This window comes from Arachis hypogaea, chromosome 1 (assembly GCF_003086295.3).
Source record: "Arachis hypogaea cultivar Tifrunner chromosome 1, arahy.Tifrunner.gnm2.J5K5, whole genome shotgun sequence".
Lineage (NCBI taxonomy): Eukaryota > Viridiplantae > Streptophyta > Magnoliopsida > Fabales > Fabaceae > Arachis > Arachis hypogaea.
The window spans coordinates 97718027-97735424 of NC_092036.1; the positions used below are offsets into that span (position 1 = coordinate 97718027).

The following is a 17398-nucleotide window of genomic DNA, read 5'->3' on the forward strand; positions in this document are numbered from 1 at the left end:
ATTCGAACCAATTTTCAGGATCTTGATTATTATTGAATTTTATGGAGTTTTGAATAGTTATAGGTATCTTAGATACTCTGTTAGATGTAGCTGAATTTATTAGCCTTTTGTTTGAAGTTGTCTTTTGAATTATTGATACCCTTGATGGAATCCGGAAAGAGAATATTAATTGTGTATAAGCTACTTCAATTTTTTTTTCTCATTTACATCAAGCTTGTAACACAACTGATAAAAAAATGCATGTGAATTTTTATAAACTATTGAAAAAGTTTATTTTAGAAAAGAGTGACAAAAATATTGGCAAGGGATACGAACACAACTTCACAAACCCGTAGTGATGGGCCTGGTTTTATGAGTCCATGTTGGTGAAAGCGTAAACTCTGGCCCATTACAATGTTTTGGGACGAAGAGAACGTGACTTGTGCCTAATGCCTAAGCCGAGTAGTGAGCTCGTTCTCGTTCAGGTGCAGAAGGGTTGTGCTGTGCTGTGCGTTCATCAAAATCCGATGGCTCTAGAAGCTTTCGCAGACGGAAACTCTGACAAAGTCCACACCGACGTTCTCACAAAAGCTAGGGAAGATTGTTACAAGGTCTCTCTTCTTCTTCTTCTTCTTCTTCTTCTTCTGAATTTATTTATTTGATTATTGATTGGGAACTGGAATAAAGGCACGTGATGCATTCTACGCGTGCCTGGAGAAGGAGTGTGATAAGAAGCCGACGGAGATTGCATCGGTGGGTTTGCTCTACCCGGTGGAATGCAAGCAATCAAGGGATCAATTTGTTAAACAATGCCGTTCTTCTTGGGTAGGGGAACACGTTCTTCTTCTTCTTCTTCTTTCTAATTCTTTTTCTTTCTAATCTGTTATTTGTGTTGTTGTGTCAGGTGAAACACTTTGACAGGCAGTACTGCCAGAACAAGAGGGTTCAGAGGCTTCTCGATGACAATGCCTCAAGAAGAGGTCCGTTGTCTCTCCCACAGCCTTACACTTTCAAGCCCTCTCCTTAATTTTCACTTCATTCATTCATTGCTATGTCAATTCTCCATCATTCTTATACTACTCCACCATCTGCACCAATTTTGCTTCTAGTTGTACAGTTGTCATATGGAAATAAAAATGAAAATGAATGATCTGTTTTATATTGGGATCAATTGATGAATTTTTGATGATTTATCAAGTACTAGTATTAGTGTTATGTGTGTATTTAGGTAGGACTTAGGATATACAAGTCCTAGTACTACCACTTGAGAGATGAATAATCTCACTAGGTTGAGTTTATTCATTTTTGGCAGGGGTATAATATTGACTCACTGTCTTGGCCCCTGTCCAAGATGGGTGATGGGTGGATGTGGAATACTCATCTATCTCTGTTGGTTGCAAACCGGGTTCTAGAATTGGTCGAACCATTGTTTGGAAGTTGGAACTTAAGCACTGTCCGTGTTGCTTTACTTCTTTGTGCCTGTAGCATTGTTTTATTGATTAGCTTGGACATGATAATATGTATTCAATCCCTCAAGACTTGTTTTATAAGTTTACACACACTTCAACAATTACATAGTTTCCTCCGCTCGTCATGGTTCCTGTAATCCTGTTATGCTGGCTTTTCTCTGTACTGAACGTTGGATATCCATGCATCGGTTGAGAGAAATAGCACATATAACATACATCCTGGTTCTGTCTTGTAAGCGACTTACTGCATAGCCTCTTCTTGCAATTACTAATGTATCTCCTTGAAAAGGGTAGCCTATGTGTCCTGGTTTGAGGCTCTGAATGACTGAACCAATGTAATAGTTAATAAGAGGAGGCAATATTGTTATGTGTACTTTGAAACTAATCTTATATGACAAAGTGATCGACCCATGTTATACAGGGGCAGATTGTTTTATCATAAACTAAACTATATGAGATAACATATTGGCAAATGTTGCATGCTTAGTTCATTAGCCATTATTCTTTTATTTAATTCTGAATCTTCTTGCCAAACCCTAAGCTGCACTTCTGTTTTCTTCCTTAGGCTTTTGCTTGGCTTCCATGTAATTCCTCTCATGTATAGATACGTAGATACTAGGAAAAGGTAAAATCCAATTGTGGCTGAAAATGGTTCCATGATCATTAATAATCCACTTGCATTACTTATGTTTGAAGCTGTGAAATTACTTTTGGTTTAGATTCAAATTTGTGAAGATGATTGGTATTAATAGTTGTTTACCGTGTAAGCCTTTAAGTTTTCTTATGCCCTTGAGGCGGATAGTTTGATCTTGAATGGCTAGTACTATCTGAAGGTCTAGTTTGATTAGTGACTCCACTTCTTCATAGTTATTTTTCCTGTTTTGAAAAAATCACATTTTTTTGTTTCTTCTAAACATTCAGTTCACAAATTCATCTCTGAATGCCTGAATATTTTCTCTACCATGCAAGCTGTTGGACTGATAACCATTTTGCTAAAATAGGTAGAGTAGAAAGTTTGCTAAAATCGGTAACATGTACATGGCATTGTACCAAGCTAAGAACTATAAGTATTAACCAAATGTCTTCACCCCAAATAAGAAAACCAGTATGTAAAAAATTGGGAACTTGTCGATGTGCTTTAATTGTTGAAATGCATTTCCCATGATTCATTTTATTCAGATATCCATCACTGATTTGTTGGGTAATTTTAGGTTTGGTAGAGCCGAACTGATCATTGTTGATGGTGTCATAATACTCTTCCCTCTTAGTTGTTATCATATGTGAACCGAATGAATGATTCAATTTTTTTTTTGGTCATACACCCTAACACACACCCCTCTTCCCTCCCCATAGGTTCCATATAACCACTTCCTAGTCATAGCTAGGATTTGAACCCTGATGCCCTCTCTAGCAAGGCATACACAAATGTCACTAGACCAAACTTTGCAGGGCGTCACTCTGCAATTCTTTTTTTTTTTTTTTTTCGGTAAACAAAGGGGCTTTACGCCTAACAAAAAGAAACTAACAACCAGAAACTAGCCTTGGCAACATCGTGCCCCTAATATCTTCACCAAGAATCCTTCTTAGCTCTCCTGGGGGTTGATTAATGAACACAAACTCTAGGTATATGTCTAAACTTTTCTTGGCGAGCCAATCTGCCGCTCTGTTTCCTTTCCTGTAGGTGTGCTTTATCTTGATCTGCCAGTCTCTTTTTATGAACTCTCCTATGCTACGCACCAAAGCTTCAGGATGTTCCTCTATTTTTTCTTTGTGAACCAGAGTTTCTACCGCAGATTTAGAATCTGATTCTATAATAACCTTTCGAATCCCTATGTCCCAAGCAACCTTCAATCCATGATATATACCCCATAACTCAGCTATATATGCTGTACATTTTTCAATATTGACCATAAAGCCTGCAACCCATCTTTCTAAGTGGTTTCTCAATAAGCCACCGCATCCCGCAATGCCAGGATTTTTATCTGTTGCTCCATCCGTGTTAAGTTTAATCCAGCCTTGTAGCGGTTCCTTCCAGCCAACATGAACCTCTATTCTTTTTGGTATTTCCCTCGGCAATCTTTTCTAACCAAAGAGATCATGAACTTTGCTGTGGGCTTAATGAAATCTAGTTTTGGGCTTTCTCTATTTTGCAAATTATCAAAAGGCCGAACTTTTTTTAATTCCACAATCCTCCCTTTTTCTCTCCTCTCCATCTTCGTTCCTCTTATTTTAGTTTTTTTTTTTAAGTCAAGCCTCTTATTTTATGCTGTTTCCAAAAAAAAAAAAAAAGAAAAAACGACGGCCAAGTCTCAGTTTCAGAACACTTGACATTGGGATTTTATTTACTACAAGCTTTTCTTTGACTGTCAGTTTATCATTATCAAATTAAAGTTTCAGTGTATGATATATGAACTATAGTGGTTATCCCTTGCTATTTTGTTGATAAATTTTTAAAGCATACTTGTTGATTTTTATTTCTTCTTTTGTAAGAAAGAATGACAATAAAAGGAAAAAACGTCAATCAAATGAGATAAAAATGCAAGATCGAAGGTAAAGCTTGGGAATAATTTCAAGCCCTAAAAGACAATGGAGTAATGAGTCATACAATTGTTATCATATGAAAGACAACGACTGAGAGCACATATTATAGACAAAACAGTATGTCAAGATTTAAAAGCTGATAGCACTACCTATTGGTAAAAACAAAGAAACCACAAACCATGCTTATCCTAATCCTTAGTATGTAATATAAACAATATTTGTTGAAGTATATAAAAGTTTAGTAATTTATGGTCAATTTTTTTAAAAATGTCTAAATAATTATATACATCCAAATTGAGTCTGAATAATTCAAAATAGAGGGTTATTTTAGTGAAGACATTTTCATATAAAGATAATATAGTGAATTGTTAGATGATTTGATCAATTTGATTGAATTGAATTATTTATTGGTTCACAGTGTTATTTTTACATGAAAATGTCTTCATGAAAGTAGTTACCTAGCATAATCTAAAAGTTATTCATGGTCAAATTTATAAACTCGAATTGGACCAAAAAAACACAACAGGTTGTATAAGATTTTCTAGTCGGATCGAATATAAACACGCTGTTTACATGTGTCTGTCAACTCGCTGGTCTGCCTTGCATTGTTACAGTTTCGTGTTCCCCACAACGTGACTCGTTACTCGTTGCCCACTACCCACTTTGTTTATGTTATCTACTATATCTTCTCGTGCTCCAACTTTAATTCCCATTTTCCATGATTAAATATCCACCCGTTTAATTATTATTTTTAGTAAAAGAAATCGGTCATATAGAAAATATTTGAACTATAGAAAAATATAAGGAGACTTTTATTCTTTTATTTTATTTTACTTTTTTAATTTTGAGAGAGGAATTCATTATTTGCGATACACCATCAATGTTATTGGGTGCATCATGGAGACACAGAAATGTAACTGCAGAACATTGCTCGGCTAAACTCCCATAGGCTGGTTAATTCTGAATCTAGAAAGTTACGAACATAAGCATATAAAATTCAACTTATTATAATCTGAAAGAAGACGCACTTAAACGTAAAAGTCTAAACCCAATAGTCGAACAACACGAGAGTGAAGTAAATTCTTCTTACTTTTGTTTCTTTGGTCTCTCTCTCTTAGAATGGTCAATTGATTCAATAAGAACCACCAAATGAAAATTATTTTATTATCCCGTCTTTATCATTGACAAAATTTGTTATCGATGACAAAATGGCAATATGTTCTATGCACGTATAAGTTGACGGATTAAATACGTGTATTCCACATTTCAGCAGAACCACTTATTGCTGTGTTGCAATAAGTGTTAGTATGCATGATATACATAATTAATTTGTTTAATAGAAAACATTTAAATTTTATTTTTCAACATGTGTTACATAATACACCCCCTTTAATTTGAAAATATAAGGCCAAGCCACTTGTATATGGTGCAATATAACCTTGGTGATGAATTATGCGTTGCTGTTTAGCATTTAGGGTATTTGTTATGAATTATGTGTTGCTGATTAAATTTGTTAATATAATTGTAATAAACATTATTTTGTTATTGTGTTAAACTTTCTTTAAAAAATATATTTAGATAAACGAGGCCTCTGGATTACCAGAAACAAATACCATAATTCTCTTAAATTATTAAAAGGCACAGGGGACGTTGACATTGATAAAATAACCTAATCCACAGCGAGCAGCCGACGCTGTATTTTGGTAAACTTTTCTGCTTAAAGTCCAAAGTTTTCAGAGCCCGCAACACGAAACAATTAGCCTTAGTTTTGATGATAAAAGTATAGATAAATGCACGTTAAGAAAGAATTCTTTCTGACTGGAAAAAAAAAAGAAACGAAAAAGAATTCTTTCTTAGTACGTCTCATCCACTTAAAAGTAATAAAATTGCTACTTAAAGCTGCCAATTCCTTTTGGGAAAGTCATCCTGATCCACAATTATTCTCTAATTAGTAATAATTAATAATTTATTACAGGTTTTCCAGAATTATTAATTTGCAAATAAAGTTGGCTTAAATAAAATTAATGTAATAATAACTTTATAAAGGTAGTGACTGATGATTGATGAACACATAAAATTAAATAAATAAACGCTAGTACATGACAGACCCACTTATAGTGCGAAGGGTAAAAGTGGGAAGAAAACAAAACATGAACTATAATTCTTTTCTGAAGAAAGTACTGTTAAAAAAGGAGGGGAAAAAAGAAAGAAAAAGGACTGTGGTCTAGGTAGGGTGTGGGGATGGGAAATGGGTGGTTGAAACTTGAGAGTTAGTAGCATCTGCCAAAGTCTAGGCAAATACGACGTCGTGTAGTGTAGTGACCCCGTCTCTGACGCTTTATTTTCCTAGACTTCAGAAAATTCTTGTCGTTTTGTGTCGGAAGAAAACAAAGTCAGCTAAGCGGCGTCATTAGGGCTTGGAAACGGAGGTGGCGTCCTTGACGGCGTCGCCGTTAGCAGACTGCACCGTGAGGACTGACATGCCGGGAGAGGAAGGTCCATCAGTGGGGTTCATGATGGGGTTCCTGGGGTGACACGTGGCAGTGGCGGTGGAAATGGCGGTGGCTAGGGAGATTGGCATGAGGCAGAGGCCCTTACCCTGGAGGTACTGCATGGCGGAACCCATGTCCTCCTCCATGAGCTTAGCCACCTGTTGCTCCGTCATGGTGAGGCTGTCGTTGGAGGATGAAGCCCCTGCCGTTTGGTTGCCGTTGGTTTGGACGCAGTCACCGCCTCCCTGGCAACACAAGAAATGTAACACGTCACGGTGTTAGTTAAGGATAGACATGGAAGAAAGTAAGAGTGTGAGAGAGAAAGAGAAAAGGAATCTGAGAAAGTGGGCACGCGTGCTACTTTGTGATTGTCGTTTTGTGGTGATTGAGAATTTTAGAATTGATAGAAGCCAAATCCAACATAAAAAGAAAAAAGTAGTAGGTAAAGACTAAAGAGAGAGAGACCAGAGTGAAACAACACTCATCATTCATCATTGTCCTCTCCCACAATATTTGCTGCTGTATTTCTGTTTTCCAAATTTTACTCATTCCTCCTTTTTATTTTTTATTTCTTCATTTGGAAAATAAATATCTCTCCCTCATTTTGTTGTCTTCCACGTTTTGTTTGGTTGGAAAAAAATGTGAATCAATGAATACGGATACCAATGAACACTAACATAGTGTTTGTTTTGAAATACTAGAATAGAGATCGAGAGACTGATATTTAATATCATATTTGTTGATCTACAAATTGGTATTAAATTTCAATATTTATTCCTAAATTTTCAGGATTTCAATATTTCTAAAAAGTAGAAACAGAAGACTGAAATTTTTGAGAATAAAATATGAAATTTTAATAATATTTTATACCTAAAATATCTCTTTTCAATTAATTAATTCTAACTTCACATTTTGTAAAAATTAAATTAGAACCTCATTTTTATTTTAGTCTATATCTCTCATTTTACACTAAACACAATACTAAAACTTATAATCTTTCAATCTCTATCTCTCTTCCAAACACTACCTATCTAATATACTATTGATGAAATTCGGAGAAGGACATAGAAAGAAAAAGAAAATTCTCTATTGTTATCATTTCTAGGAAATTATGGGATGAAAATAAAAAGAATCTCGTGTAATTAATTACCTCGGAGTTTATATCAGCAACAAGCGGAGCAACAGCAGCTGCACCTCCCAATCTGCTCATGCTAAGAACCTGTAATTCAATTCCGGTAATAAAAAGGACAATCAAAAGTGTGGCAACAAAAAAATTGTTTGAGAAAATTGTCAAGTTATTTATCATATAATAACAATCTCAAGTGAAATTATTTTAATTTAAAATTGCATTATTCCAAATTTTATCTGAAAAATTTAGCTCACCTTGACTTGGAGCTGTAGGAATTTCACATAGTCGATGATCTCATCTAGCATGGAGGCCTTGTCTGTCTGCCATTCCACAAATTAATAAACAAATCATGTAAACTCAAGTGAAAAGTAATATATGCAAGGTGATCGTTATATAGTGTCTAAAAAATAGTGTTTAACTTGGTAAAAAATAATTAATAATTAATATAGTTTAAAAAGTATAAAAAATAGATAATTTTTAAAATTTTAAAATTTATTATAGAAGATATATTAGACAAAAATTAAGCACTATAGAAATCTAGGGTGACATATGAGATTGAGTATGACAGGAAAGTTGAGGAAGATAAAGACAAAAATAAAAAGAATGGTAAACCTAGATGTTTAGGAATTCAGATGCTCTCTTTTCGTTTTTTTTTTTAATATTAAAGTATAACAACGTGTTCTATTATGTTCATATGGATTTACTAACTAATAAATAAATAAAAAGAAGGGTTTTCTTTTCTTTATACACATTAATACATTATGCAACAACGAACGAACAACTATTCAAAAACCAGTTGTTCACCGTCTCCATTGTGCTTTCCAATCAGCTCCGTATAAAAATTTCATGTTTCAAGTCACGCACGAAAAGATAAGATATAATTAATGGGAATGTGACTAACTATTAATAAATCAATAAAAGAAGACATAATTGAGAAAGAAATGCTTATTGAGCTCGTAAATAAAGAAACGGATTATAATGGTAAGTAAAAGTAAATAGGAAGTTACTACCTTGTTGGCGTTGGGAACCAATTCCTGCAAGGCCTTCATTCTCTCCGCGATCCTTTCCCTTCGCAACTGCCATATCATACACACAAAATTTCAGAATCAGCTTCACAACAAAGACCGGTAAAAAAAATGAAAAGAAATTGCTGTTTGTGTTCGTTTCCCTGTTTTACAAATTTTGTTAATAATAACAATAAGTGAGATTAAGGCGTTGCGGTTGACGTATTAGCGATAATAACAGGAGGAAAATGACAGGTGAAATTATTGGTAGGTGTTCAATTAATTTCTGGAGATCCAAATTCCAAACGTGTTTGAAGTCTAATGAATGAAGTCAAAGAGAGAAGATAGAGAAAACGTACCCTCTCAGCGATGCTGTGTGGGTCCGTGGCTTGACCTCTCCTCGCCCTAACCCTCTGTTTCGGCTGACCCGGGTTCGGGTTCGGGTTCCCACCTTGGCTCGTTCCCTGCCCCTGCCCCTGCATCTGATTCGGATTTGAACTTGTCTGAACCTGAAATTCATAATAATTTCAAATCACAATCATATTCACAGTGAATAATAATAGCAACATGTTTTTTTTAATATATAATATTGAACCTGTGGATGCTGAAAATGGTGAGTCTGATTGGATGCTAGAGCAGCGCCCTGGAGAGATCCGGTGAAACCGTCGTACAGAGCTTGAACGGAACCGTCGGCGGAGCTCTGTCAATTGACCTCATATTCAGTTACAAAATTACTCAAAACTCGAATCAGAAACTGAAAACGAAAAAGACTAACTGGATTGGGAGATTTGAAGGAGGAGGAGGAGGCGTCGACGACGTCGTTTTGGGAAGAGTCAAACATGTGGTGAAGGATGGCGGAATCAGCACCGGAGAGGCCTCTGGTCATGAGAAGCTGCTGTTGGAGCAAGAGAGCGGCGGCGGCGGCCTTGGAGGAGGAAGTAGCGGTGATCTGGTGGTTACGGAACTTGGAAGCGAGAGTGGAAGGGTCGTCGTAGTTAGGGAAAGCGACATTGTCGTTGTCAAGCCAGTAAGGCTTAGGGTTAGGAGGAGTATGGTCAAGGTTCCATGAAGGAGGTGGTGGAGGAGGGATAGTAGAAAGCATCTGCTTGATGAAATCGTCTTCTTGAGAAGTAGCAGGGTCCATTTGGATCTGCTGCTGATTGTTGAAGAGGGAGTTGAGGCTTTGCATTTCTCTGCTACAAGGTTGCATGACGATTCTTTTCTTTTCTTTTCTTTTGCTTACTCACAGTGGCATAGCGGTTTGCGTTTTTTCTGGACCAACTTCTCTTCTCTTATTAAAGAGTTTAGAGTGAGACCAGGCTTTTACTGTCGTTCAACTCTACTAACAACTCTAGCTATTGGAACACCCAACACATATTTCATATTTCATATTTCACTCTAATTAATTAAATTTTCTTTTTCCTTCTCAATTCCAATTCTCTTTTTTTCTTCCTCCTATCATGTCATGTCATTTTCACAAAACGCCAAAACAACCATAAAATCCTCTCCTCAGGTTGTCACAGCTGGATTACTCTACTTCACTTACGCGTCAACTCTCCTGCTATTTTCAAGTGTCCCACAATTTTATTATTATAATATTTTTACCTATTCTTTTTTAATAATTAAGATTAATTTTATAATTGAGAATCAATAGCTAAAAATACTAAAATATTTAAAATTATGATACATTTGAAATAGTTTTCCCTTATAATTATAATAATTATATAAACTATTTTTATTTTTAATAACAGCGTCCATTTTTGTTATAAGATTATTATTATTAAGTGAGAAAACTGAAGAGAAAAAGACCAATTTAACTTGGGCTGGCTCAACGGTTGGAATGAGAACTAGCTTTTTATTTAACCTTTTCTTGTGCCCCAATTTTCGCGAATCCTACAGAAAAAACTGAGTTTCAGTTCAGTGTTGGACAGTTAATAAATATCAAAAATATTTTTTTGTATATTAAAATTCATCACCAAAATTAGTTATTTATATATTTTATATAAATATATGTATAATTTAATTTATTTTTAATATATATTTTATATTAATGATTATTTTTTATTTTTTATTTTTTTTTTACCAAAGATAGAAGACTCGAACCTGCGATCTCTTATATGTGTATAGATAGACTATGTCATTTGAGCTATAACTCATTAATATATTAGGCTGCGTTTGTTTCCGAGAACAGGACAGAACAAGACACTGAAAATAGGACAGGACAAGACATAGAGACACAAAATTTTGTGTTCTTATATTCTGTTTGGTGATAAACTAGAACAAATTATGAAAATTCAATTTATTCTCATTTTTTTCATTCAAAAAATTTGAGATGAAAAATATAATAATAAAAAATATAATTATGAAAAATTAACAAGAATAATAAAAGAAAAAATAAAAAATAAGTTGTGTCACTTGTTAATGTCTCTACGTTCTTCCTATCAGGATGGATACAAAATACACTAATTTAGTATCTTTTAACATAATATCTTTGTCTATGTCTTTTGTATCTATGTATTCCTGTCTCAATCCTATCTCTATAAACAAACACGGCCTTTTGTTAGTTAATTTTAGGTACCTGTGATAGTCCGGTTAAGTGGATGTACAGTCACAAAAATTCACATATTGCATCTCATATAGAGTTTATTCCCTTAATTAATAATTGAATCACTTCAAAGTTCACATGGTTAATTAAAAATCCTATGGTTCTATCTATTTTTACTTGTGTCAAGATCGAAGCTTAGAAAGCGACAAAGTTAACATACCCATTTCAGCATATGTTACATCATTGGTCTTATAATTGGATCCCATACTATATGCTGAATCAATCAAATGTACCCCTTTGGTACCGTCTCAAAGCGTTGTTCATTGATCTTATTCCTATCACACACATTATTATCGATCAAGAAGAATAAAATAAAAAAGAACCAGAGCTCTGACCTCATTGATTATATTCTTTCTTCTTTTGTGATTGACTAGTGCAAAAGACATGTTGGCATCGTTAAACGATAGGACGTTGATTAAATAAACCAATGTTCAATGGAATGAAATCTTCGTAAATATTCGTGCCACAATAGAGAACATCAAATCTTAATTACAGAACGTTAAATTGGTTCCTTTATGTTAAGAAGAATTAGGGGGGTTGAAATTCTGGCTAGAAATTAGAATAGACAAAAAAATCTTTACTTATGTCTTGGCAATAATTTGTTGGTATATGTCCTTGTCTTGTAGCAATCACTTCTTCCTCTTTACACCTCAATTCCCACTTACTATTGATTTTAATCATTCAAACTAGTAACGCTTTATGGATAATTTTTTTCATAATTAAAGATGCCTAAAAATATAAGCTCATCAGATAAAACTGATGCTCGTTTCACTGAATTTAACCGAAACAGAATCACATTAAGCTAACTCTTATTGACAAGGCACTAGATAAATGTTACCATGGATTCTAAATAATAATAGTACAATAATAGTAGACACAAGTGACGCAGTGGTCGTTATTATCTATCTGGTTTCAATAATTCCAGCTGCTGCTAAAGAAAATGCAATGGTGAACAAATGCATGCTGTTTGCATTGTAATCTTAATTACCATCACTGTAAATGGTTTTTGCCATGCCATGCATATATGTGTAACTTAACTATACTAATTCTAGCCCATTGTATAAGAAGGGCTTGGTAAGTTTATGACAGTCGTTTTGATCTTAGTCATCATGTTTATGCTGTTGGTAATTCCTTGTGATCCAATTCCACTGTCCTTTATACCCTGCAAGTTATTAACCCTTTTGTTAGTTAATATTACATACACATGTTTGCATTATGCCCGTATTCTTTGTTACAGATATAACTATTTATGTGTCTCTTTCTATCTGCTTAAACTGACGTATTAAAAATATAACCATTTATATGTCTCCATATGTCTCCGCTGAAGTGTTTACCTGGAAAGGAAAATGATCGGGTCCTCGAGCCGGAGCAGAATTGATTTGAACTGTTCCAGTTTCCATTGCATCACCGATCATTATTGCTTTGTTGATATCTTTTGTGAAGACACATCCCTACATACACAAGTTGATTGTAAGATTACACAATGAGAAGAAAGTAAAGAAAATTTCATGGCTTAAGTTGTTCAAACTGTGATGTTGATGGTTTGATGAATCATAATGAGATCAAAAGAAGAAAAAAAATAAGTTCTTCTTATTTTAAAAAGAATGAAAAATCTCATAAAAAAAATATTGGTAAAGTTATTACACCTTATATATTATGTATTCTTTGTGTATTTCCTACTATTGATAAAAAAAATAATCCACATAACAGAAAGAAAAACAATGTTGAATGAAGTTGTTTGTTTGTATACCTGAAGTCCAAAGTTGCTGGCATTGCAGTGATGGATTCCTTCTTCAATGGAATTGATCCTAATGAGAGGCAAAACAGGACCAAATGGCTCCTCCCATGCAATTCTCATATCAGGCCTAACATTGTCAAGTAGCAAAGGCCAAATCAGATTCCCTTCTCTTTTGTATTCTTGGCAGAATGTTGCTCCTTTCTCCTTTGCATCCATCACTAGTCCTTCGATGAAATTCGCCGACGATTCCGACACAACTGGAGTAATATCACAGTCATTCTCAGGTGCTCCAACACTTAGTTTTGCCACCTTAGCTTTCACTTTCTCTACCAATGCATCTGCCACTGATTCCATTACCAGGACTACCTTTACAGCAGTGCACCTCTGTCCACTTTCATTCACAAGAACAAATAAATTATTGAATCAACCACCTTCAGAAGCTCATGAAGAAGTTTAAAATTCAAAACTTTGTTAGTTTGTTTTGCTTTTGTGTGTATATATATATATAGTTAGTCATTCTTCTCTCTCAATTTTATTATAAATAATAGATCAAGTTAGCAGCCATTCAATGATTCAAGAAGATTACTAGTTCAGATATATATATATATATATATATATATATATATATATATATATATATATATATGCATGCAATTCACCTGTATGAAAAACCTCCTTTAATAATGTTTCCAGCTACCAAATCAAGATCAGCATCCTCAAGTACAATGCATGCATCTTTTCCTCCCAACTCCATTTGCAGAGGAATCATCCCTGCCTTCTTTGAAATTGCAATGCCGGTGTCTCCACCAGTGAAGCTATTCTCACACACACCCCAAGAAAGTAAAAGTCAATTTCTTTTTCTTTTTAATGGCAGCATGATTCATATCAGAATTCACAAGGGAACAAACTAAACTCTCACTCACCTTATGCAGTTCACACCTGGATGCATTGTAAGGAAGTCACCGATCTCCGAGCCTTTGCCAGTAACACAGTTGATTAGGCCTTTGGGAAAACCAGCCAAGTGAAAGCAATGAACCATGTGAAGAGCAGAAACAGCTCCCTGAAAAAGGAATCAAGTGTTGCACTTTCTTTCAATGGCATGAACTATGAGAATATGTGAATGGAGGATATGATTGATTACCTGAGTTGGAGGCTTGAGCACAATGGAGTTTCCAGCAATAAGAGCAGGAGCAATTTTTGAGACAGCAAGGTTGACAGGATAGTTAAAAGGTGGAATGGCCAAAATCACTCCTAATGGAATCTGAAATTCAGTTTGCATTGGACCTTCCTTAGTTATTGACATGTTGAATGTATTCAATATTATGATAATGTATCTGATGTTGTTTCATGAACTATGTTGTCTTATTTCATTGACTTTGAATGTTATAATGACAAGTAGAGTAATTCTGATGTATAAATTTTATAAATGAAAAGGTTCATAAGAATATGATTCTGCAATACTTTGTGATCAGCTGCCCTTTTATTTTTTTGTTAAAAGATAAAGTTATTTCTTAAATTTAGACCAAGAAGCCTTTAATTAAATAAATGAAGATAGAATCTTAAAGAAAGTCACATATGGAACAAGTGAAAAAGAAATAAGACATCTGATCCAATAAGTTGAAGAAGATGGTGGTACATGTCATCCTGTAACAGAATACCAGACACCATGGTTTTTATCTAAAATCAGCAATACAACAATGTTCATTTTTTCTTCCTTTATCTCTAAGTATCTTTTCCAAGAGTATGTATAAGAAACAAGGAAAACAGTTGCTACTGTTATACATAATATGTTTCCAAACCAGTAATATAAGAATTGTAAAATTGTAACTTGTAAGTAATATAGTAAAAAGAAATGATTACTGATAACCAAAAAGGAACATAAGTAGTGAAAATGAAACCTTTGATGTGAGGCAATACTTGGTCCTTTCATTTCCAGGGAAGCTATCTGATACTAAAAATTTTCCTTCTCCTAGAATTCTAACCCCTTCTTCAGCACAGTAAGAAACAAGATCACCAGATCTTACAACCTTCAAGGACAAAATTAAAAACAATGTTAACTTGATATATCAATTATTCTTTATTGTAATTCTAATATGCATAATATATAAGCACCTCAGTGACAGCATCTTTGGCTGGCTTTGCTATCTCTTTCACTAGGCTCTCTGCAATTGGAGCTTTGTGTTCCTTGAGGATTGCTGCTGCCTTGTGGAGAAGCTCGGCACGCTTCCATAGCGGCGTCTTCGCCCATAACTTTTGTGCAGATTTTGCAGAATCCATCACCTTATTAACCTCTTCTTGTGAACAAGCTGCATCAACCAATCAACATTATTCTTAGACCCTATAATATGCCTTATCTAATTCATGCAGTAAACTAGTATATAAGTTAACAATAATGGTATTCACAAAGGACTTAAAATGCAAGAGAAATCAGTTGATATGTGATAACAATAAACAATTAAACATGTTTAACTTTAATAGATGTTGAATTACCTTGAACTTTGTATTGAGTCTTTCTGGTAGTGGGGTTGATGATAGCAACACTCTTGCCAGAAGAAGATTTCTTCCACTCTCCATCTGCATAGTACTTGAACACTTCTCCATCCAAAATCTCTGCAAAAACTCCATTCCCAGCCATGTTAGTAGGATTTAAGAAGCACTTTAACTTTTGTCCTTTGACACAGCAAGCTGTATATGCATGTATCTATGTATATAGAATGCAGAGAGAGTAGGAACAAGTAGAGGTGAATTGGAAGGTTAGGAGAAGTGTCTGGTGTAGTTTGGTTTGGTTATTTGGGTAATGGTTTGGTGATTGAGGAAATGAGCTATGAGAGTGTAAATATATATATATAAAGAGAAGGTGAACCACGCATTATTCTGTTTCACAAGTTTGTGACTCAGAACAATCCTCATTTGGTTAGGTGGCTCTTACATTGCCATCTCACCTCTAATTTATCTCAATCACTTTCTTCTATCTTCAAACTTTCTATTACATAAGGTAAATTAGAGAAATATGAGTATATATTGCTCAAGAAAATAATAATTATAAAAAGTATAAAGTATAATACAAAATTTCTCAAACAAAATATGCCTTATTAGTTACTGATATGTATGTAGGTGGAAACTCAGGTGAAATCGACTTCACGTGAAGTTAATAGTAGAGAACCGTTAGATAAAAACTTAGTCAAATTACCTAACAGCTTTCACCATGTATATATTATAAGAAGAACTTATTAGTTTATTTATTTAAGTCAATAATAGATATCTCCTCTACTAAGAGTGTGTTTGTGTGGCAGAAATTAAAGAATCTGTTAGTAGTGACTTGTTCCTTAAAATCTAATCCATGCAGGAAAGTTTGAGTATGAGGTATAAATAATCAAATAACTTACACATAAAGTAATGAGGAGTGTGTTAAGTAAATCAAATAACATTATAACAATAAGAAGATACTGACAAGTTGAGACAAAACTGTATTTACTTGTGTGGTTGATAAATTTGAATTATTTTTCTCTTTCTAATTTCTGATAACTTTATGTGGTGCTAATTAAACAGAAGGGTACAGGAGCTACACGTTTGTCAAAATGAAACAAGTTAGTCTTGAATATTATCGAAAAATGTCTCTATCAATTTATCATTCTGACAAAGGAATGGTGGGGTGGGATTCTCGTCCTTATTTCAAGATATAAAGATATTCTTAATTTTATGAATTTAATTTTTATGTATAACATATAATTTTTAATAAAAATAAGAAAATTTTAAATTTATTATTAAAAAAATTATCTAAATACATAAATCTAATTAAATAGTAGTATAAAAAAATTTATATTGTTAACGTATTAAAATTAAATTCTAATTTTAAATACTATTAACAAACACAATTCAATGTAAAAAAAAAAAAAGGATTCAATGTGCATTACATTATAGTTAGTAGGGTGTTTTTTGGGATGTAATAACCTATATAAATAAGTTAGTAGTTATTACTAAGTACTAACAATATGGCCTAACTAAAGGAAAAAGAATGTATCACAGTATCACCTGAACCTAATGTTTGGTTTGCATCAAGATTGCATTTTGTGAAACAATAAAGGGGCCAAAACCGAATCAATGAAAATTGTTGAAAGACGAATGTTTTAATTTTGTGAAATTAAAATTTTTCGGCTGAGCTTACTACAATGTCTATATGGCTTGCAACAACCTTAATTAATATTTTTCTAACAACAATGTTTTGGAGGGGTTCTATAAATAATTTGTTATTGTTAATCAATCTCTTAGGTGTATACTAAAATTAGTAAATAGTATAAAGAAAGCCACTCAAATTAAACTGTCAAAAACGTCTTTTCTTTTAATATATTTTTTAATAATTAAAATTTAACATACATAGCCGATTAAATTGTGTTATTTTTATTAAAAATGGCTACAATATTTCTATTATAAAAAATAATTA

The 17398-nt window shown here is 33.8% G+C and overlaps 3 protein-coding genes across 4 annotated transcripts; 1 reads left to right on the forward strand and 2 right to left on the reverse strand.

The window, feature by feature from the left end:
* The first annotated feature begins 385 nt into the window (after nucleotides 1-385).
* Nucleotides 386-1921, forward strand: LOC112700502 (uncharacterized). Of its 2 annotated transcripts, XM_025751783.3 has the most exons (4): nucleotides 386-590; nucleotides 667-804; nucleotides 884-959; nucleotides 1292-1921. In XM_025751783.3, exons 1-4 carry the CDS (start codon nucleotides 429-431, stop codon nucleotides 1297-1299), a joined length of 384 nt encoding a protein of 127 aa, XP_025607568.1. In that variant the 5' UTR covers nucleotides 386-428; the 3' UTR covers nucleotides 1300-1921. The 2 variants fall into 2 exon arrangements, with proteins under 2 accessions (XP_025607568.1, XP_025607567.1); XM_025751782.3 differs by lacking the exon at nucleotides 1292-1921 and having other exon boundaries at nucleotides 884-1172.
* Nucleotides 1922-6049: 4128 nt separating this feature from the next.
* Nucleotides 6050-10174, reverse strand: LOC112700486 (bHLH transcription factor RHL1). Its single transcript, XM_025751781.3, has 7 exons — nucleotides 9390-10174; nucleotides 9210-9314; nucleotides 8974-9123; nucleotides 8621-8686; nucleotides 7865-7930; nucleotides 7632-7700; nucleotides 6050-6726 (listed from the first exon to the last, which is right to left on the reverse strand). Exons 1-7 carry the CDS (start codon nucleotides 9822-9824, stop codon nucleotides 6400-6402), a joined length of 1218 nt encoding a protein of 405 aa, XP_025607566.1. The 5' UTR covers nucleotides 9825-10174; the 3' UTR covers nucleotides 6050-6399.
* Nucleotides 10175-11995: 1821 nt separating this feature from the next.
* Nucleotides 11996-16352, reverse strand: LOC112700528 (NADP-dependent glyceraldehyde-3-phosphate dehydrogenase). The gene is made up of 9 exons (XM_025751784.3): nucleotides 15448-16352; nucleotides 15070-15263; nucleotides 14856-14984; nucleotides 14099-14218; nucleotides 13881-14017; nucleotides 13617-13772; nucleotides 12970-13348; nucleotides 12554-12670; nucleotides 11996-12381 (listed from the first exon to the last, which is right to left on the reverse strand). The coding sequence occupies exons 1-9, from the start codon at nucleotides 15590-15592 to the stop codon at nucleotides 12268-12270; spliced, it is 1491 nt and encodes a 496-aa protein (XP_025607569.1). The 5' UTR covers nucleotides 15593-16352; the 3' UTR covers nucleotides 11996-12267.
* Between the last annotated feature and the right edge of the window lie 1046 nt (nucleotides 16353-17398).

Bases quoted from the DNA above. Each gene is read 5' to 3' on its own strand.
- LOC112700486 (XM_025751781.3), bottom strand. From the start codon at position 9,824: ATGCAACCTTGTAGCAGAGAAATGCAAAGCCTCAACTCCCTCTTCAAC. The intron at 8,687-8,973 runs GTACGTTTTCTC...ATGATATGGCAG, and splicing joins CACACAGCATCGCTGAGAGG to TTGCGAAGGGAAAGGATCGC. The intron at 7,701-7,864 runs GTGAGCTAAATT...ATTGAATTACAG, and splicing joins TCCTACAGCTCCAAGTCAAG to GTTCTTAGCATGAGCAGATT.
- LOC112700528 (XM_025751784.3), bottom strand. From the start codon at position 15,592: ATGGCTGGGAATGGAGTTTTTGCAGAGATTTTGGATGGAGAAGTGTTC. The intron at 13,349-13,616 runs GTGAATTGCATG...TGTGAATGAAAG, and splicing joins AAAGGAGGTTTTTCATACAG to TGGACAGAGGTGCACTGCTG. The intron at 12,671-12,969 runs GTATACAAACAA...TTGTGTATGTAG, and splicing joins CCAGCAACTTTGGACTTCAG to GGATGTGTCTTCACAAAAGA.
- LOC112700502 (XM_025751782.3), top strand. From the start codon at position 429: ATGCCTAAGCCGAGTAGTGAGCTCGTTCTCGTTCAGGTGCAGAAGGGT. The intron at 591-666 runs GTCTCTCTTCTT...ACTGGAATAAAG, and splicing joins CTAGGGAAGATTGTTACAAG to GCACGTGATGCATTCTACGC. The intron at 805-883 runs GTAGGGGAACAC...TTGTTGTGTCAG, and splicing joins AACAATGCCGTTCTTCTTGG to GTGAAACACTTTGACAGGCA.